The sequence below is a fragment of the Falco naumanni genome, chromosome 5, assembly GCF_017639655.2.
Source record: "Falco naumanni isolate bFalNau1 chromosome 5, bFalNau1.pat, whole genome shotgun sequence".
Taxonomy (NCBI): domain Eukaryota; kingdom Metazoa; phylum Chordata; class Aves; order Falconiformes; family Falconidae; genus Falco; species Falco naumanni.
The window spans coordinates 23,449,255-23,470,896 of NC_054058.1; the positions used below are offsets into that span (position 1 = coordinate 23,449,255).

The following is a 21,642-nucleotide window of genomic DNA, read 5'->3' on the forward strand; positions in this document are numbered from 1 at the left end:
CAGCCATGTGGTTACTTAGCTTTGGATCAGACCTCATAATCTTGTCAGGAGTTACGACTATACATCGAGAGTGAACTACACCCCTTTGGGACTTGCCTCTTGTGACCTCCAAGTACCTCTTCAAGCCACATTCCTCACTGGAGTGTACCAGGGTGGCTAATGAAAGATAAGCTGAATGAAGGAAAAGCTTTCAGTCTAATAAAGAGGTTGTATTTCCAAACTATTTTTCCCACCAGAAAGTTCTGTATACTTTTCCCAAGGGGGTGGAGGTCTGACTGGAAATGAATTGATGGCACTGTTTGTTTTTGCAGTACAGGAATTTAGAGTGTAATACCATATTTTACCCTTAAAGGGAGATTTTTGACCCTGATTTAGCTGTATAATTGCATGCCACATAATGGCAGCCTCAGGGTTTACTGGGGAATGGTAGTCACCCTCTCTTGTGGGATATCTTTGGAGATCCATGAAGCTTTTGGGGAGAAAGGAGGACAGAAAGAGACCAGGAGGATTGGATTGAATATTCAGGAAGCATGAAATAGCCCCACCATTAGAGCACATTTCCCCCCCATTTTTTTATTTCCCCAAAGGTAGCACAGGCTAGTGTATCATCACATGATCAGTAAGTTAATGAAAGGCTGAGCATAAATATGCAGTAGCTGACTGGAATGGAATCTCATTTGTGCAAGGGGAGCAGACATCTTAGCATTTCAGAATGAGTATGCCAATCATTTTTAGATTTCCTAGTTGCTGAGATTAGTTATCAAAGAAGACAGGGTTTGTTTTGGTACTTATGGAGCCATTGAAATCTCTGGGGACCATTTATTTTAATTTTTGTGAATATGAGACCCTAAATGCAGCATCTAAGAAGCCTCATTAACAGCAGGGAAAATTGCCCACTGGAGTCTATTTGAAGGTCTGAGCTCAGAGTCACCTGGGGCCCATAATAAGAACATGTGGTGGACAGAGTGCTAGGCACCTACACTGAAGCATAGAAATCCTCAGGGAAAGGGTGCTGTTGAGTCATGGTACCAGCTGGGTTTTCAGCATCCAGCCCTGTGGGAGCTGCAGGGTCATTTGTGTGTTAATTGACGTGCTGTTACTTATCTGCTCAGTCCCAGGTTTTCATTTCTGTCTCTTACATGATGAGTGGCAAAATTTAACAAACCCCTCTGAGAGAAAAGTCTCTAAAGATGAAGAGCACAGCAAAGGTCAAGGCTATTCACTAGGTGGGATCAGAATATAGGTCAGATGGTCCCCAGTTGATGAAAATGCTGCAGTGTCATAGGAAAAAAGGGAAAGACATGCATGAATGCATGCATGCATGTATGAACAGAGAAGTGAAGCATCAAGGAGGAGAAACTAAGACACGTAAATAACTACACACCCTAAAAGGAGGAAAACAAACTACAGGAGAATCTTGCTACCACTTACTTGAAATAAACCTGCATGTTAAAACCACAGAAAGAAGCCTCAATAAGCTGGAAAGAGTTTATAGGAAAGAGAGAAAGGGGCTGATACCCTGATATTCAGTGTGATTTCTTAGCAAAAATTTCCTGCTGATTGTAAAGGGCACCAAAGCAGACTTTGCTGGGGATTTGCAAAATGGGATGAACTGCTAGTTTGGTTGATGGCTGCTTAGTATGTGAATTTGTTTCTGAAAATGCTGCAGGCTATTTGGAGCTGTGAGAATCAGTTCTCAGACTTCATAAAAAGAGGCTTTCCCTGAAAGTATTTTTGCAAAATGGACAGTTTCACTGGAAAACAGTACCATGATTCTTGGCATACCTTCTCACAGCAGATCTGAGTGATTTGCATGTATCCTGAACAATCTTACAAAGCTACAATAGCTCCTGACACCAAATGGAGATTTGTGTCAGATGCAAATTCTGTTATGCTAAGATACCATTTAGCCATAACAGCAATCAGGGAAATTAGCAGAACCTAATAGAGAAGGAATAAAGTAGAGGATGCAGGTGCTTCGAGCTCCTGACAGGCTCCAGCAAAACAGCATCTATTTGCATACTATCTATCAGCCCTCATCCATTGATGGATTAATTCTGAGACACAGATTCCCTGCAGTTCACCTACCAGTCACTGTAATGAGTCACTGCTGCAGGGAATTGTTCAAGGTCCCCCTGTACTCCATCAAATCTTTCTGCAGACAGAGAGTGAGAAGAACTTTTCAGCTCCCCAGACTATTCTAAAGGTCTGGTCAGTTCTGAAGAAGCCTCCTGCCTCTCTCTGCTCATTGCATAAGAACACAAGACCAACTTGTAGGCCAAGATAGGTGCCTAATAATGTAGATGTTTTCCTTTATCCTCTGTTTCATGCTGTCTCTCACAATGAGGACACAGGTGAAAGCAGACAGATGTCCCTCAGGGGTCTGAGGGCCTGCCTGGACATAATGGACACTTTGCTTGACAGAAACAAAGGACTTGCAGGACTTGAATGGCTCTGTGATCTGGAAAAAGATCCCGAATGTTTATTTCTAGGTCACTGGTATAAAACTGGGGTACCTTGCTACTGTTTAGAAGTGGCCACCTTCTGATTATTATTTGAGAGCCTATAGGTCCTAAAGCAAACTATGGGTCTCACCTGTACTTCTAGTGAACAAATTCCTCCATCACAGAAAGAAAAAGCCCTCCCTGAATCAAGGTCCCCAAGCCCCCATTTGACAAACTTAAACATTTACGGAGGCTGGAACTCTATAATCTCTTGTGTCACAACAGACCTTTTTTTGTGCTCTCCACACCTACTGATAATTGACAATGTCTGGGGGACATGCCAAGAAAAGTCTTTATCATACCTGTTCTGTGAACTGATAATTCCCATTTCCAGATCTTGCAACCCAGTTCATTCCACCAGAGTTGAGCTGTGTTTCCTAGATGGTCCCATGAGCTCCTCCATGCCCACCTACATGGTGGTACAGTTCTCTTGCATCTCTTTGTATTTCTTCTACTGTAAAATGGCTAGTAGTACACAAGCACTCAGCCACGTGGAAGGCTTGAAGTGTAATGTTATGGTCCCAGGTCCTCTAAAGACTGGGAAAGAAGCATGGCAAAGGCAATATGGAAGCATTTATTACGGAAGCATCTCTTTAAAGTGGCAAAGATTGTATTTCAAGGCATCATGCTGAGAAGGCCTGAGGAAATGATAAAGTAAAACATGCTGAAACGGAATGATTCAACTAGCTGACCCTGATGTAATTTTTGGCCTGGATTGCTCTTAGCTGCCTTTGAAGGGAGGGTGAGTAATGCCTCAGAACAGCAATGCCTAAGGCCTCCTTGGTATAAATACATGAAGATGGAGGCAAAGCAACAGAAAGATCTGCTGTCCGCCTAGAAAAATAAGATAAAAATTTTTGATTTTCCTACAGGCATGTTGTGGCACAGTGATACCCTGTGAGGAGTTGGGTCCTTTTCCTCACAAATAGTAATTATATTGCAAACATTTAACAAAGACTGCCCTGCAGTCAGAAACCAGACTTGCTATCAGCACAGAAACAAAATCAACACCGGTCTTACAAGAAAGACTGGAAAGTGAATGTGATGGCTTGCTACATCTGAACAGATCATTTATCACAAAATGCATTCCGTGAGAATTTTGCTATCAGATTCCTTTAGGAAGAAGCTGTAAATGTTCAAAGACTTTGCAAGATCTAGAAAAAGCAGGTCTTGATGAGAGCCAACAGATAATTCTTGAAGGCAAAAAATCAAACCATCAACATGAAATAGTCCTATGAAAAGAGTAAAAGGATGGGCTTCACTGTTTAATAGTCTATCTTCTAAAGTTGGACTGACATCCCAGCCCAGGGAAGAATGATTCCAAGAAGTAAAACTCAACCTGTAATAACAGAAGTGACACATCTTTCATAGTGAAGAACCACCTACTGTTGTGGGAGGATGAGACAGTGGCAAGTAATGGGTGAAAAAGCATTCTGAACATGGGGCTGGACTTGGAATAGCTTCCCCGTCTCCATACATACCATGGGAAAAGGCTATGGATTGCTCTGACATGGTTGTTTTGTGGATAGTGGATACTCGCTGGAAGAAAGGCACATCTTCTAGAAACAGGCTGGAAGGTATGAGCAATAGGTTTTTGAATAGTTCCTTTTTTTGTAAGTTATCTCCATTTTCAGAAAAGTCTTGCTTTTTTAAGGATTATAGTTAGTAAAATTTCATTACTTTCATGTAATCCATCAATCATAACTTTCCAAAAGAGGATAGTAACTCTCATTTTACACTTGGGCAAGCAGAAATTTGGAAAACTAAAGTTTCCAAGGTCCTACAAAAGCCAGATGCATGATACAGAAGAGAAATAACTCTCTTAGACCTCAGCCAGATGACCATTTGGCAGTGGAAATGTCATTTCCTGACACGACGAACAGTTCTTAACAGAGCCTGTATCACAGGCTGTTATCTGGTATCATTCTTATGTGAGGAGAAGATTCACATCTGTAGAGAACTTTCGACCCTTTAAAACAACCTCATGTGAAGGTTGGGTTGGGATTTTTCTTCTGAGAGTGAAAGCAAGTCACTTTTCCCTGGAACTGTTCCCTTTACATGCTGCTGCTGACGCTGTCGATGCTGTTGTGAGTGAGACCCCAGTTCACCATCCCACTGGGCTTTTAACACTGTGTGAATAATTTTCTGTATTAAATAATTAAGTGTAATAGCTAATACAGTACTTCCCACACTGTTGCATTGTGCAGTCATATAATTATTTTTGATCATTTATAATGACATTAAAACCCCCAAGTGCCAGACTGAAAATAAATCTGTCACAATGTTGGAGCAATATGCAAATTCCCTGGGTACATTTGCTGTAAAGGAAAAGGTCCTCTCTCATTGAAGCTCTTATACAACTTCTTTAACTTCTTTAATCCTTCAGAAAAGTGAAAGATTGCATAGCTCTGGCTGATCCATGTTAGAAATTTCACACATTCTATATAGTAATCGGAGGATCTATCTGTGTGCAGAAAATTGCTGGCCTTGCCCTCCAGGAAGAACATCCTGCATTAAAACAACAAATGTAACACGGGAAGCAGCAGATCAAACAGCCTTTTTGTCCCTCACCAATCGCTTCCATCACAACATGAAAGGACAAGCTTTTTGCATGAAGAGGGAAGTTTGTTCTGTGTACTCATTTCATTCTTGGCCTCTTTTTCCGGGGCACCAACAAAGAAACCAACTGAGATCCACTCTGCTCATGAGCCTTTCTGCAACAGACATTTTCCATGAGGAAACAGGAAAGAGACCAGTATACTTCATACAGGAGGTCAACCAGTGTTCAGAAGGCTTTGATGTTTCCTGACCCAGATTCAACTAGATGTATGAGCTAGGTTTTACTGCGAAATTCCATTTCTCATCATGTCTAGTTTCTTCTGCTACATTCACCTACCAAATGTTTTTCACACTGCATGACTTGTTTAGGTGGTGTCACGCCTATGCTGTCTCAGAATATAAGCATATGCACAATAGAAAAACTTTAGCCTGGCACTACTTTCTTTTCCTTTGAAGTGTCAGGAATGGCCAGATTTCCCCTCCCACATGCTCAGGAACTGGTGAGGAACTCAGTGAAATCTAGAATTATCAAAGAGGATTCCCTTACCTTCATGTGACAGAGAAGGCAGTTATTTGCTTGCTAACTCCTCATTTGTGAAAATTGTTGCTAAACCAACCTCACCCCTGAGCATTCAGTTGCAAATTTTCATTTTCTCTATTAACTGGGAGATTTGTTGTTTGAGGCTCTACAGTTACATCAGGTGTACTGTTTAACTTGAGGGCCAGCACTCTAAAACACCAGGATGTTGCTCCTCTTTCTTTTAATGCCACAGCCTTGTAACATGTTGGTAGCACAGATTCCTGAGTAGTTTTGATTTAAGGCCTGGAATAACAAAAGCAGCTGCTTTGGCCCTCAGCTAGTGGGATGCCCTTCCATGTTCTGTGAGAAAGTCTCAATGCCGAGCTGCTGTGAGAGTACTGTGGCACAGACTGTGCTACATGAGGCTCAGTTACTTTCTTAGCCTCCCTTTTCTCTTTTTTCTCCTGGACATATGGGCAGATACGAATTCTGTCAGGCAAGCAGCATCCAGGAGCAAGGTTACCTGATTACTCTTGTTCCAACCCACTGATGGGTATAAAGGACTGGGATGACCTGATCATCCATGTCCAGAATAATTATCCCAAGTATTTCCTCACATCAAAGTCACCTAAACATGCTGCTCTGACATACAGTACTTTCAGTATTTACTTTTGCAGAAAGGGCTTAGAAAAGAGGCTCATTCTTCCTCCCAGACCTGTAGACATGAAAGAACATGTGGTCAAATCCCTACATGATAGGTATGCTATGCAAAATGCATGAACCTCCTGGCAGACAGGTAATCACAGTAAAGAGAAAGCAGAGGAGTGATTAACAAGGGGTTAAGATTTTTTCCCTTTTCTAGTGTATTTCCAAACCCCTTGAGCCTGATTCAGCAATTCCTTGAGAGCCTCAGACTGACTGCACACATACAGTGCAGTGTCTGGCTGTGCACTACAGAGATTTCAGGGATTTCTGGTCATACAGCTGCTGGGCTTGTTGGAGTAGCTGAGATTAATTCCAGCTGGGCTACTGGCTGTAGCAGGTCCAGAGGAACATACCACACATTCAGACTCCACCCAGAAAAAAATTTGGGGTGAAAAAGGAAAGCATTTCTGGGTAACATGCTGATGCATTTTGCAAGGTGGCTGAGATGAATCCACAGAAGTAGGGAAATACATTGCACCCGACATTTATTGCAAGCTCTTCTGATGAGACAGTACACAGGGAGGCTCTGTGGCTGAGATACTGATGTGTTTGAACATGGAGACCTGGGATGTCTGCCAGGGAACTTCAGTAAAATGCAGAATCACAAAAAGATGTTAATTAGCTTAAAAGCTATGGGTTTTAATTCCATTTTTAATTTTCTAAAAGTCCCTTTCTATGTTTACTTTTCGTTTCAGCCCTGTTTCTGTGTTTCTTTTCCTTGCATCATTTTTTGTCCAATCATTTCTTTCTCTATTTTATTAATACTCTCCTCTTTCAGGGTCTTTGGTTTATTTCTTTCTGTCTTTAAGAATATTCTGTCTCCATTATGTGTACAGCTTCTCCTCTCCTCCAGGTCTGGTTTCTCTCTCTTTTCACCCCAGACACGGTCCTTTCTGTTTGTTTAGTTCTCTCATTTTCATCACTTCACACACTCTCTTACCTGACTATTCCCAGTTCTCTCCATGCTCACTATTTCTTACCCAACATCAAGCAGAGCTTACTCTTCCTTTTTGTTGAATGAAGTATATTTTCCCCCACCCACAAACCAACTAGCTTTCTCACCCCTCCTTTTGCCTTTTAAAACACTTGTTCCAACCAAAGGCAGGGTGTTGGTTGGAGACTGCCCTTCCTATTGCACTGGGTAGATGACTCAGTCAGAAAATACTCCATGTCTAGACACTGCCCCTCCAAAACAGAAAGGGTAACACTGAAGCTGAGGAGAGGAAACAATTAGATAATTACTTAGGTTATGAACCTGCCAAAACCAGCAGAGAAAATCTGCAAAATAAGAGCCATTTGACAACCAGAATTGTGTGGCCAAAGTCTTTGAAAGGGAGGCAGCTGCCTGCACCATAAGCTCATGTATACATTTGCACAACTTAAACTACTAATTTATACCACTATATTTCACCCCAGACCATGTGATTTTTAATGAAATATGATTCCCATGTCTGTTGGATGGACCTGAAGTGTTTTTCTGCATTGAGCAAAAGACCACTCAATTGTAACCACTTTTCCTGACATTTTTACATCAGTGCAGAATGTCTTTACTTTGCTTTCTCTGTATAAGCTGGAGAAATAAAACACTGTGATGAATGACGCCAGGGCAGCATCCTAAGTTATTCAGGTATTGCTAAAAGTACTAGAATGAAGAAGTACAAAAAGCATTAGATTTCCAAAATTAAACAACCTGGTTTCTGGGCTGAAAGGGTATAGACTGGATATAAATTTCAGTTGTTTGTGAAAATGCTGAAGCCTCTAACCTGACCAAGGAATGACAGATTGTGGTTATGGTGAGAAAGAAGAATGCAAGTAGTATGAAGCAGCCAGTGTGACTTTAGGAAGGACTGCTCAAAGGTCTGTTTATAGGCATAAATGTACAAGAAATGGAGTAGTTAGAAGGGAACAAAACCGGATGAGTCATTTTGCAGGTTTGAGAAGAGATATCACTGCATTAAATGCATGATAAAAGCTGACTGAGAGGAGTTTAAAGAGAAATAAAGAAGGGCAAATGCATCAGGGGAGAACGAAACACTGAGGAGACATAGATCTATCAGTAAATAGAGGCTAAGAAATAACCATGGGTGACACTCATGTCTTCCACTACTCAAAGGGTCATAGCTCTTCCTGGGATCACACGGGATTACAGGCCTTGTGCTGAATGTGAAACTGGTTTGAAACAGTGCACAGAAGTCTGAACTCTGCTACATGAAAATGACATTAAAGAATGTCAAGAATTCAGAGTAAAGTAGCAGTGATAAATGAGGGACTGAACTAACAGAGGCAGGACAGATGGTGTTGTTACAGGCTGCTTTACAAGTAACATCCATAAACACCCAGGGAAGAGAGGTGCTGACAGTGTCTGGGAAATGGAATAGACTTGTGATCTGTAGTCTCTCTGATAGTCATAATTCCGCAGAGGAAATCCCCAAGATTCCCTTTCCACACCCAGTTGTGGATTTGACAAAATATACGAACATGTGCTTTACTTTATGCATGGGACTAGTTCCACTGATATATCTTCCCTAGTCTGAGATTACAGGGACGGCGGTAGAATTCATAGCTCTTGGATTACTAGTCCTGCCCTCCTGCCCGAGCTAGTAAGGGGATAGATGAAACGTTTCCTGAAAGAAAAAGTAGATGTGCTTCTTCAGTAAAATAGCCCATTCCAGGGAGTTGGAAAGATCTGAAATCGCTGGAGGAATATCCATCCCCATATTAACATGCATGTTGACAGATGGTGCAGCTTCATATGAATAGGAACTTTAAGTCGCTGCCTTTGAGTTGAAAAAACCCCAAGCAGGTTTTGTAAGGCAGCTGGTCCTTCATGGACTGGTGTTTGTGGGGATTTCTTTAAGAAGCTAGGACAGTGGTAGCTGTGAGCACCCCAGACAGCACAGCATTGTCCTTCAGTAGTTTTCTCTGGAAAAAGCATGAAGCAGCAGCAGCTTGCTCTATGCAGGAACTGGAAAATAGCTCACCAGACTGGCTGGAGAATTTATAAAATTAGAAAAACAAAGGAGCAAAAGGCCTTGGCTCGACAGCGTCCCTTTTGGACTGTCTGTCTCTTTGAAGTAACTAGTCTTGAATCAGTTTATAAGCATCAGCCAAGACAAACACTCAGGTCCATTTGGGAGTTTTGCTTCAGAGCAGCACATTAATACTCTGTAAGGAGATGCAGGGCATGTATTGGATGTTTTCTTTATCAGCAGCTCTAATCATCCCAAATCTCTCTTGCTCATTGTTAGCACACCCTCCTGTCAAGACCGCATCAGAGATAGATGAACTGTCTCACACACTGCTTAGATTTATCCTGCAAAAAACCTGGGATAACTGATCTTCTCATCCAGAAAATGCGCCACACAGAGACACGAGGGCTCTCAGAGGCTGGCCTTGTCGCCACCTGGCATGTGCTGCCTACACCAGCAGTGGCTGCTCCACCCCTCTTCCCTATAGCCTCCCTGGAGACTAAACAAATCAAAACACTGTTCACAGAAGATGGCCAATATAAAGACCACGTACCAAGGGGACTTGCTGACTAAAGCAACCAATCCAATAGTAACAGTACTTTTTGTTAGGAAAGCCCTTGTCTTTCTACTCCCTTTGCATACTTTAGGTAAGTGTTAGGAGATGAGCCCTGACTCAGACTTGGCTCCTTATTCCTGTAGCTAGCCTCTCAATAAGTAAATCCTTGCTCTTACCGCAAGAACAACTTGCAGGGCTGTATTATCCATGTATTATTCTTTGCAGTCAGGCAGATATGTGATCCTGCCTAATGCCTGTGTAACTGATGGTGTTTGGTTTTTTTCACCTTTACTATCAAGAGTAGCGAATAAGAAGGATATGTCTCCTCACAAAATGGGAGTGAAGAAATAAAAACTGGACACAGTAAAAAAATATCTATTAAGTCAGAGACTGCCACCTTTTCTTCTGTTATGCATGTAACACACAGGTAGCACTGTAGTGCATTATATTACTTCAGATGACAGCAACTGCCACACCACTGCCTGCAGCAGGTACTTTGCATATTAGGCTTCCCCCAAAGCTGTTCTGCATGGGAACGTCCCTGTGGTGACTTCTGCAAGAAGGTAGGGCGATAGCAGCTCTGATTACCTGGGGGATCTGTCCCAGTTCCCTTGGCAATTCTCTCTGGTAAAGGTATGAATAAATAGCAGCTTGTTCTACCCTGCAAAGATGGAGAAACCCATGATCCTCTGTTGCTGCTGCAGACCATTCATTTCAAGGTGCCTTTAGGAAGCGGATGTGCAAGGGAGAGCTCTGGGTGGCTGCTTCAGAGTTACAAGTCCATTATCATGTTGCTGTTAGCTGAATCACTAACTGCTGGGTTAAGCACCACAAAGATGGAAAAAACAGAGTGCATTTCGCCAGCGTCAGTTCTGTGCTCAGTTCTGTTCTGCCACATTCTCCTGGGGCTTGTTGCTAAAGTGAGGACACAACACCTTCAGCTAACAAAGTTTCCCTGTTGTCAGTCATAAATCTTGCAGCTCCCTCATTTTAGGGTACTCTTCAGGTAGAAAAGAGTGATGTTTGGGCAGAAATTCAAAATAAGACAAAGCATTGTGTTTTATTGCTCAGGAAATGGCAGACCAGTCTATCTTCAGCTGAGATCTCATGAGCATTTAATCATGCCATTTCACATCTGGGAAACGCTAATATCACTTAGCATCTAATTTCTTTGTCTGGGGGACTTGGTTGGTTAGAGGGGAGAGGATGATGGCTGTGCTGTTATGATGTTCATCCAGGTGACAATGAAATCCTTTCAGACTTTTCCAGCTGGTGTTCCTGGGGACAACCTATATCTGCAGACGTAGTTTGGTTTTATACCTTGAGTGACAGGAGGAAACAAGATCTGGCCAAGCAGAGGGCTGAGGTAACAACTTTCTCCACGCTAGGAGACTCTCACATGAGAACATATTCAAGGCAAGTTCAGCTTCAGTCCCAAAGTGCAACCCAAAAGGAACCAGATTGTGCCGCCCAGTGTTGGTCCACATCAGTCCAAGTGCTCATCTGGGAGAGGGGGTGTCCTTCTTTGGAGATCAGGTTGAGTCAACATGGAGCAGTAAATGAAGGCTGCAGGCCAAATCCTTGTACTGAGCAGACAATGGCAAGTTACACAAGGGATTTTGATGTTTCCAAACCCGAGTCACTGAACTGGTACTCAACATAATCCAGTATGAATATACTGCTGGAGGCAAGTCCTTTTGCTGTATTAGTCGTTTTCACAAGTTCATTCCTGTTTTTCTTTCCTGTAAATCCTGTGGTTCCATTTTTTAAAAAATTGTTTATTTTCCTGAAGGTATTTAATTCAAATAGCAGTTTAAGAGTTAGTACTGTGTTTGGCATACAGGCCAGGCTAGCATTTGAAACAGATTGATTCTTTCCACTGGCTATTCTTTCAGGATGGGCAGGACCCAACTTGAGGTTGCTGTCTGATCCTTAGTTAAGAAGACTTTATTAAGACTCTACTGTTCTGGTCACAAGGAAAACTTTTATATTCTCACTTTTATTATAGTGTAGTTGCTGGGGATTTAGTTTGGAAATTACAGAATCATGAAAAATTGGGCTGAGAGGGAGCTTGTGAGATGGTCTAGTCGATTCCCCTGTTTCAATGGAGATCATAAGTTACTAAACTGTTTCTAATGAAAGGTTTCCCTAACTTAATCTTAAAACTTTAAATTATGGAGATTCCACAACCTCTTTAGGCAATCTGCTCCAACAGTTTGCTATCCAGAGGATACATATTTACCTGATATTGTTTAATACTTTGTTGTGCAGTAAAACTTGAAAAGAGACTGAGCACAGGAAAGTAAGAGACAGGAAGTAGAAAGGGCCTCCAATATCATCAATGCCAATCCCTTACTGTTACGGGCAACCATGTCAGGTAAAGCCTTCCTTGTACGTGTACAAAGCCCATTTGAACTGGCTGAACTTTCTGTCTAAATACTCAAAACAAATTCTGCTGAGAACCTCGCATTTCTCAAAATTAAGAATCTCCTCTAAAGTTGAACCATGAAATCAGAAGAATGTTACAAAGCTTGTGAAATACATTTCTGGGTATATAGTGTGCAGATAATCTTTTTACAGAGTGCCAGAAGATTTGCTTGCTAATAAATAGGGTGAAATCTCAAAAATGAAAGGTAGATTCCTCTGAAAATTAAAAAAAACAAAAATAAAAATCAGTCCTTCACCAGGACTGCACAAGTTGCTCCTGAATTTCAAGAAAACTACATTTGGGATAGGACAGTGATACTGGGCTCAGAAAAAAAATAGAATTGTGACTCTTGTAAGAAGAAGTCTTAGAACACGTGGAATGAGAGAGAGGTGTGTGTGGGTGTAAAGTCAACACAGAATTAACAAGAAAAAGTAAGACTGAATTCAGTAGAATTGGAGATCAAAGTTTCTGAGCTGAGGATGAGCAAGATGTTAGGTTAGAGCTGGGAGAAGCACTTAACTCAGTGATTGCCTAAATGTTTAATATGAAGGACAAGCATGACTGTCAGACATGATTGTTCTCATCTTTACCAATGTCATAACTGATGCTTCAGGCAGTATTTGTCAACCCCAATGTCTCAAAGTATCCTTCAAGACATAACCCCATGTGTCAAGGTATCACTGAAGATATGAAAAGGCATGAGATGGCATGAAGTACCTGAATGTAGGTGTTTGGATTCCACTCCTTATGCCACGTGGCTGACCAAAACCAAGGAGGAAAAAAGCCCCAAAGAAGAAAGCCTTGTGTAATCTGAAATTACGTGAGGTCAGAATCTTTGTCCTTGTCCTGCAGCAGCTGTGCCAACTTAGTTGGAAGAGCTTGTAGGTTATAATCATATCTCATGGTGCAGCTATACTAGCAGAATGCTGTGGCCCAAAGGACAGGACAGTACTTTCAGACAGGACCTGCTGGGGTACTGAATATTATCAATGAAGTCTTAAATTCAAAACTAAAGCAATCCAAACCATCATTGAGATATAGCCCTCACAGATGAAACATTTTTTTTCAAAGCTCATAACTCAAAATGAGTCATTCTTGATTAAGTTCATTTGGGCCAGGAGACTAATCATGGGATGCTATTTATAATTTAAGGAAAGTCAGAGAGAGCATTAGATTAACATTCAGAATGGAAAACATGCTATAGCCTTAACATAGTGTCACTATTATAACTTAATGAAAACAGAGAACTAGGAGCCTTCTCTATTGACAGGTGCTGCCTTTTTTTTTTTTTCTCAAGTGTGTCTACTCTCCAGTGAAAAAGTTATTAAATATATGTGAGACTCCAATCCAGAGAGCAACTGTCCAGCTCAGTTATTCGTGGGGTAACAGATCAGAAAGTTTCACCTCCTCCTTCTCCTCACAGCTGCCCCACACACATGCACACACACACACAGATGCCAGGAAACTCTACTCCTATAGCACCTACCTTGGGTTTGAAGGCGATTAATTTCAGGACCATCTCAACAGTGAAGAGGCCAGTGAAGAGCATGTTGAGGATATTCATGGCTTCCTTGAACATGCAGCTCTGACCGTAGTGCTGAAAAATAGCATCACGGCAGCAGTGTGAGGAAAGGACATGCCAGCCAGTTCGGAATCCACAGGGCCCCTCCTGATCTGCCTATATGTTGAGGTTCTCTAAAGAAAATGCCAGCATACTCCATTTTTTCCATTTAGCATTCCCATCTCCCTTCACACATAAGCATTGCCATACTTGTAGCCATTTTTGACATTGGCTCTGGATCGCCTATCTTTGAAAAAAAAAAAAGTTTTGAATGGTGGCTACCAAGATTGCACTTACCATTGCAGTTGAGGACTCATTATAAATTTGCATAATGGTACAAGACAGTGTCCAATTGTGTTTGTTATCTCACCCTTCCCTGACACTTGGATTACTTCTTTGATCATTACTGCACAGGGAACAGGGGTTTCACTGAGCTGTTCATAATGATACCAAGCCATTCCCCAAGTAATTACACTTAATTCAGGATTCTGCAAACTACATGAGCAGCTCAAATCATATTTTTCTAATATGCATTATCTTGCAATTTTCAACTCTGAATTAAATTTGCAATCGTGCTGCTCATTCACTTAACTTTATTAAGATTTTATGAAGTTACTTTCTGTGTTCTGTTGATTAATTCAAGTAGCGTCTTCTGCAAACATTACCACCACACTCTTCCTATCCCTGTGTCCAGATCATTATACTTGAGACTGATTGCACTGCCTTATTCTAAGGTCATCTTCCAGTTCATGTTATAAGATTGCATTTGTAGTTGCTTAACTTTGATAAACTTTAACTAGGTGGGATGAATTTTCATATTCTGCATTGGCTCAGGGTGATTTATTTAAAGGAGTTTTAGTTAAAACAATTCAGCTGCAGCTGAAAGTTGGGTCAGGGCAAAATAATTGTTGAGGCATTTTCAAAATTGCTTGTAGTATTTTCCTTGAAAGAATTTAGTACCTGAAGGACTCTGCTTAAAAACTTAGAATTTTACCAGAAATTGGCTTTTGTGTTTGCTGTCTGCTACGATGTTTGACTCAACCTATCCTTTGAAAAACTGTACTTTTCTCAAGATATATATATACTTTCTGGAATCTCCAGAGATGTTGTCCTGCCTGTGGGCTCACAAACATCTCACATGACCCTGTCACAGCAACTGAGCATGCTTCAGGGTGAACGTAATAGTCCCTCTCCATTGGGTCTGTCTTCATGACAGCAGGGCAGCAGATACTTCAGCTGAGAGCAGAGCACTTTCCTGTGCTCATGCTGCCTCACTCCTTTTTTGGCACCTTAGGCAAGACAGCAGAGGAAGACTTTTCAATGGGGATGGGAAAGAGCTAGACAAGGTGAAGAAAAAGTAGGGAGGTCAAGAAATCTGGTGGGATTGGAGACAGTGAGAGAAAGTAAAGTGAAAACTGACTGTGAATATAGACAGACTGCTAGTGAGCGATAGGAAAGAGAGGCTAGTTTTGAAGGGGGGCTGGGAATGGGGCAGACTGGGATTGATCCAGTGGAAAATGTGGTGGTGCGATGCTAAGGTCAAAAGGAAAGTTGGTGTGGGAGTGCATGGGGAGTTGGACTCACAATAAGGGAACAAACTAGAGAAGGGAACAAAGTATAGCAGAGAATCGAATAGAAAGGGCTGAGAGAGACCAGAAAGGAGGTCCATGGAGAAGTAACTGCAACTGGGAGTCTGCGTAGTGAGAAGGATAGGTTGAGGAGAGGGGATTTGGACTGTCTGGGCCACAGATCAGGGAAGAGAGTTCAGAGACAGACTGGGTGAGGAGGAAGGCTGGGTCTTAGGGAGCAGAGTGACAGGCAGACTAGCTCTTAAGCAGACAGAATGTAGAAGAGAACAGGGCTCAAGAGGCCAAGGAAACTGGGAGTGCAGAGACAGGCGTAACAGGTGGAGTCTGGGACTGACTGAAAATAAAATGGAGGTGAGTGAGGCAGGCTGGAAGGAACAAGCCAGGAAAGTACAGACCTGGGGAAATGTACAGAACAGTTTGTGTCTATGAGGGCCCATTTCCTGACTGAAAGGAATGTAAGACTTCTGTTTTATAAGGTGGCTACTTAGTAAAGGTTTTGACTCCTTCCCCTTTACTGCTGTTCCACCTGCCCATGGTAATCTACTGCGTCTATTTTCTATTCTTGTAGATCCAGTCACAAATGTTTCTTTAGTGGATTCACATTTGATGTTTAGAAACCATTGCACAGTAAAGCAAATGAATGCACAGCACAGTGGGTGGTAAGGCCATCAGTAGCACAAGCTTCGGTTGTGAAGCAAGTTAGGCAAACACCTATCAAGAAATGCTTTAGGTGGAGCTAATCCTGCCTTTAGGTGATGGGTTAGACAATACGGCCTTTAGAGGTTATTTCTATACAGTTTCTATGATTCTTAACACAGAATAAATGAGATACTAAGGCCTTCCTGTCCTCTATCCCCAGTTTCCTTGATTGCCTTGTTTTCTGAAATATTTTCTCTCCACTTTTTAACACAGAAAAGCCCCAAATTTAAAATTCAGCTCTCAGGTGAGTGGCAGTTCTGGGATTACTGCTGCATTTCATAGAAGACAAGTCAGAATTGAGAAATCACTTGTTATTATAGTGGCCATTGAATTGGTCTGTGAAGCAACTATTGTTGGGGGTTTTTTTTTCATTTGTTTTTAAGGAGTTAAAAAAGAATTGTTGAAAGTGTCAGATATTAGCAGGAAGAAAATGAGAGGCAGTTTCCTCATATTAACTAAATAACATCAGGAGTGAACATGGTACAATGTTTTTTATCATGTCCCTGTCTCTCTCCCTCAATACCTGGTGTGAAGATGAAAGTAGGTCTCAACATTGGCCATTTCTATGTATACCCCAACAAAGTCTAATAATTCATCACCTGTACGGTTTTCTGTTTGCTTACTTACTTGCATGGCCAGGCAGATGGTGTTCAGCAGAATCAGAACGAACATCAGGTATTCAAAATAGGTGGAGTTGACCACATACCAAACTTTGTACTGGTACTGGTTTTTAGGGATGTATCTCCGCAGAGGCCGGGCTTTCAGGGCATATTCTACACACTGGCGCTGTGAAAGAGGCAGGGTAGATTTAAAAATCAAAAACAAAATACAGGATTGGTGAGCTACCTCCAAATATAATAAAAATACCTGTTTCAAGTTTTTTACTAAAATGAAAATGCTTGGTAGAAGAATTTCTTTTAGGTTGTAATCTGTGTGTATATTGTGCATATTCTATAACATATTCTATTATATATATTCTATATAAAATAATATATTCTATAAATGTGCATATTCTACCTGTTGAAGCATTTCATTTGCATTTACTTTGGCCAGACAATGCTGTCATGCTCATTTAATCTCAGTGAACCAAATGGTACAGCACACATTTTTAAGTAAATATTGTTCCTTGAGCAAATCTTACAGCATGATCATTTTTATCTGAGTCCTGAAAGGTGGCAGTGAAGCCAGATTATTGTTCTATCTTCTTGGCAATCTTTGCATATTCCTCTCTGTATGCATTTCTCCCTTAAATGCTTATTCTTGATGTATTTTCTACCTTTAGTGGCAACAAGGTGTTGTAAATTACCTGGTTTTTGTCCAGCTCACAGTTCTTGTACTCTTGTTCTCCTTGTTCCTGAAATGTGACGATGACGAAACCAACGAAGATGTTCATCATGAAGAAAGCAATGATGATGATGTAGATAATAAAGAAGATGGAGATCTCAACCCTGTGATTATAGATGGGTCCCACATCCTCCATGTGGGAATCAATGGACCTATACAGCAACCTGAAAGCAAACAGGAGCCCAATGCAGAGAAAATCTGCCACTGCCTTGAGGCCTTTTAGGTGATGGTATAAAGTTTAACTCTGTGATTTTCTTCTACTTGTATCAAAATTAATTTACTCAGAGATGTGCAGACTTGCACTGATCTGAGTATAAACTCTTGCAAAAGAGAAGACACGGCTCTTACTAATTTTACACATTTGAACCTGTTCAGGGGTGGATTGCTTTCATAGTTGAACCATTAAAATTTAAAACAAAAGCGTGCCCTGCAGTTAGCAGAAGACAGGAGAGTCTGTGTCATTGGGAACTGAGTTTTGTGAGAAAAGGGGCTCTCATCACTTTTAACATTTGTTAATGCTGCTGTTAGCATTACTCGGTTACACAGGTCAGGGTCAACCCCCTGATACCCTGCATGCTCGTGTCACTTTGGCAGAGTGGCGGCGTGGGGGTCCTCAGCCAGCACAGTGGCACAGACAGCACAGCCTGGTAAGACATTCTGTGTCTGCCCATACTGCAGAGACAGCACTGCTGTGTTTCGTACTGCCCTGCTGGCTCCGTTGGGAAACTTGCAACACCTACCAATACTGGTAAGTGCCTGACAGGCATTTCATATCCATTTATATTCATAATATTTGTAACAAATATTGCTGTCACTGTTACTACTGGCAATCATTTTTTAAGAGCTAGAGACTGTGCTATGCACTGTTTACAAGTACAGGAACAGCAATTCCTGCAGGCCCTGAGGACTTTACAAAGTACATAATACTACAATGTCTGCTGTTACTATTGCTACATTTAATGCTTTAGACTTGTTTAAATACTTAGAATGGGAGAGACTATGCTCTGCATTTGAATTTTCTCTTTTGAAATGAATGAGGACATTGCTAGCATTGCACTGGTCCAAGAAGCACTCACTCTGGCCAGCCCTCAAAGGTTGAGACAGTGAAGAGGGCCATCATGGCAGTCAAGACGTTGTCAAAGTCAAACTTGCTGTTCTCCCAGCTCCGGGGCTGTATCATCGGCTGGTTGACCTCACCGTCTTTGTATGTAATATAGTACCCTCTGTGGATAGAGAGCAGAGGGAGAACATGGCAGAACTGCACTTCCAGTACGAGTCCCTGGGAGAGGGTGGTCAGTGAAGGGGGCTAACTGGGAAAGGCAGACCCACCTGCACTCTGCTGCCGTCTGCTTGGAGCTATCAGTGCAGCTGTACAGCTTACCCTTGAAAAGGAAGAAAGAGGAATGAAGGTTCCTTTCCTGACAGTGCAAGGGTTAGGGCAAATCGTGTAGCAAGGAGACCGTGCTTACTACTTGCTTAACCAAATATGAGTATGTTTACATGCTCTTTTGCAGATAGATATGGGGAAACTGGATTGAGAGTTGCCTGCATCTGGGTAGTTCAGAGTACAGGCTTTTTCATCTGCTTGCACGGTACTTTTATGTGTATGTCCTGAGGTGCATGACCACCGAGTGCTGCAGAACACTTGTCAGAAGCGTGGTGAAGGGCAAAGAAATAAAAGCAGACATAAAGAAGTGAATGAATAACCTCCCATGTTTATCTGGCATGCCCCTTCCTCTACAAGATGGTGGGTAGACAGCCTGCAAGTAACAGTCCTTTAGAACAACCCCCTTCATTTCCCTGGCACTAAGTCACGCCACAAGCTATTTAGGGAAGAAGAGGGTTACTGACTTTACTGATGGTTTTATATGGTTACGGATGAAGGGCAGGAGTTCTGAATGTGCCTGGGCCAGTTTTGGGGAACTGCTGGCAGCAGCCCAGGTAACACTGACAGTGCCTCAAATGTTTTGCCTTTCACACAGAAGATACCATCTCTCCTTCCTCAGGCTTCTTCATGATATTTTTCTTCCCATCCCATAATATAGCTTCGTGTAATGGATGAATGAATGGGCCCAATGGTTTTACCTTAAACAACTGAACTCCAATGCAGGCAAACATGAACTGCAGCAAAGTGGTGACAATCACAATGTTTCCGATGGTTCGGATGGCGACAAACACACACTGGACCACATGCTGCAAATGGAAGATAGGAACAAAGGTAACTTGCAAGATTGTTCTGGGCTGCTTTGGCTAAGGGAGAAGACCAAGACTAAAAATACAAATAAAAGAATTTCATTTAACTATTGCTCATTAAGTAATGACTCAGGAAAGGGGAGAGAAGACCAACTTGTTACGTTCCTCACTGTACTCTTAGAAGCAGGCAGAAAGGGATAGGAAAATCCCAGAGCTCAGCTCTGTGAAACTTCCAGCAGCACCAACTTACACAGCTGGGCACCCACCAGCCCACAGGAAGGAGTGTATCTAATACAGAAAGGCTACGTTTAAACAGGCTTGTGAGCCTGTCTGTAAACCTAGCAAAGTGCATCACTTAACCTCAGTGGTGATGCTGGGCCACCCAGATGGAAAACAACTTGGGAGAAAAGGACCTGGGGGTCCTGGTGGACACCAAGTTGAACATGAGTCCTCACTGCAAAGACAACAAATAGTAAGGCTGTGAGAGCTGGGACTTTTCAGCCCAGACAAGAGAAGGCTTGAGGGAATCTTGTCAATGTATATAAATACCTGAAGGGAGGATGCAGGGAAGGCTGAGCCAAGCTCTTTTCAGTGGTGCCCACTGACAGGACAAGAGGCAACGGGCACAAACTGAAACACAGGAGGTTCATCTGAACATTGGGAAACACTTTTTTTACTGTGAGGGTGACTAAGCTTTGGAACAGGTTGCCCAGAGAGATTGTGGTGTCACCCTTGGAAATATTCAAAAGCCATCTGGGCATGGCCCTGGGAAACCTGCTCTTGTGGTCCTGTTCGAGCAGGGTTGTTGGACAAGACAACCTCCAGAGGAAGGGACCTTTCAACCTCAACTATTTGGTGATTCTGCTGAAACACTACTTGAACCATTACAAAAGTCCTTGTAGCCTAATTTAAATTTAAACTTGAATTTAGTTTACAGAATGCATTTGGACTCTTCTAACCTTTAGTCCTTTGGCTCTGTTGATGGCCCTCAGTGGTCTAAGGACTCGCAGAACACGCAGGATCTTCACCACATTGATGGCACTGGACCTGGAAGAAAGTACTAGAACATTTGAGAGATACAGCAATATAGGGAGTGTGCCACAAGGGCAGATGGATTTCACCCACCCTTTCCTGTCTGAAATCTGACATGCCTTAGACTGCTTAGGATAGTTAGTCAACTCTGCTATGGCACTTCAGGGGTAAGGAAACGACTCTCTGATGTTATCTTTATAGGTTTTGCTTCCTGGTCTGGACAGGCTCAGTATACATTCTCCTAGCTTTCACCATCTCTCCTGTATTAATGAAGGGAATGGAACATGGGCAGGGTGTTTTTTAAGCAAGGCAAACTGCCAAATACTCTGTAGTTATCTATGATATGGAAATCATGCCAAGATGTAGTCATCACAAGACATTTTCAGATAAGGCTCAAAGAAGCACTCCACTGAAATATTCATAGAAGAATGGAAACTCCAGATGACTCCAGCATTAAAGGTATACTGTCCACCTGGAGTTTGATCCTGCAGTGTGTTTGGCTTCTAATCCCACAAATTAATTAAGTGTGTACATAAATTTAAGGATGAAGAAACTCCCACTGAATTGATTAGGATGACTTATGTACTTAATTTTAAGTACTGAACAAACTATCTGCTACAACAGAGCTCTCTGCATCTTCCAAGACTAAAACTATGACTGAGAATCTTCTCCATGCTGTATGACATCAGGCCCTCCTACTGATTTTGGGAACAGGCTTTTTGCTAATGTATTGAGTCTAGGTAGGTCTGTAAGAAAGAAACAGTATGTCAAAGTGAGCACTGTGCCATTCTTAAGACTGACTGAAAGCCCAATGGACCTGACAAATCCTGCTGCTTGCTTAGCTCTGGAACATAATGTACAGGAGCTGCTAATCTGTAATGGTAAAGATTGGGAGCTGATTTCTTATGAGATGTGATACTGCTTAGAAAACTCCCTATTCTACACATACAGTTCCATATAATCAAGTAAATCTATAAGCTTAT

General features: G+C 42.0%; 1 protein-coding gene across 14 annotated transcripts in view; it reads right to left on the minus strand.

Annotated features, from left to right (window-relative positions):
- CACNA1C (calcium voltage-gated channel subunit alpha1 C) overlaps positions 1–21,642 on the minus strand; it is a 441,725-nt gene that overhangs the window by 58,262 nt on the left and 361,821 nt on the right. For all 14 annotated transcript variants that reach the window (XM_040594360.1, XM_040594355.1, XM_040594352.1 and 11 more), the window contains 7 exons: positions 20,587–20,674; positions 19,520–19,627; positions 18,764–18,816; positions 18,511–18,657; positions 17,397–17,598; positions 16,718–16,876; positions 13,728–13,838 (listed from right to left, as the gene is read on the minus strand). In XM_040594360.1, coding sequence (XP_040450294.1) covers positions 13,728–13,838; positions 16,718–16,876; positions 17,397–17,598; positions 18,511–18,657; positions 18,764–18,816; positions 19,520–19,627; positions 20,587–20,674 — 868 coding nt within the window. The remainder of the gene's footprint in view (positions 1–13,727; positions 13,839–16,717; positions 16,877–17,396; positions 17,599–18,510; positions 18,658–18,763; positions 18,817–19,519; positions 19,628–20,586; positions 20,675–21,642) is intronic.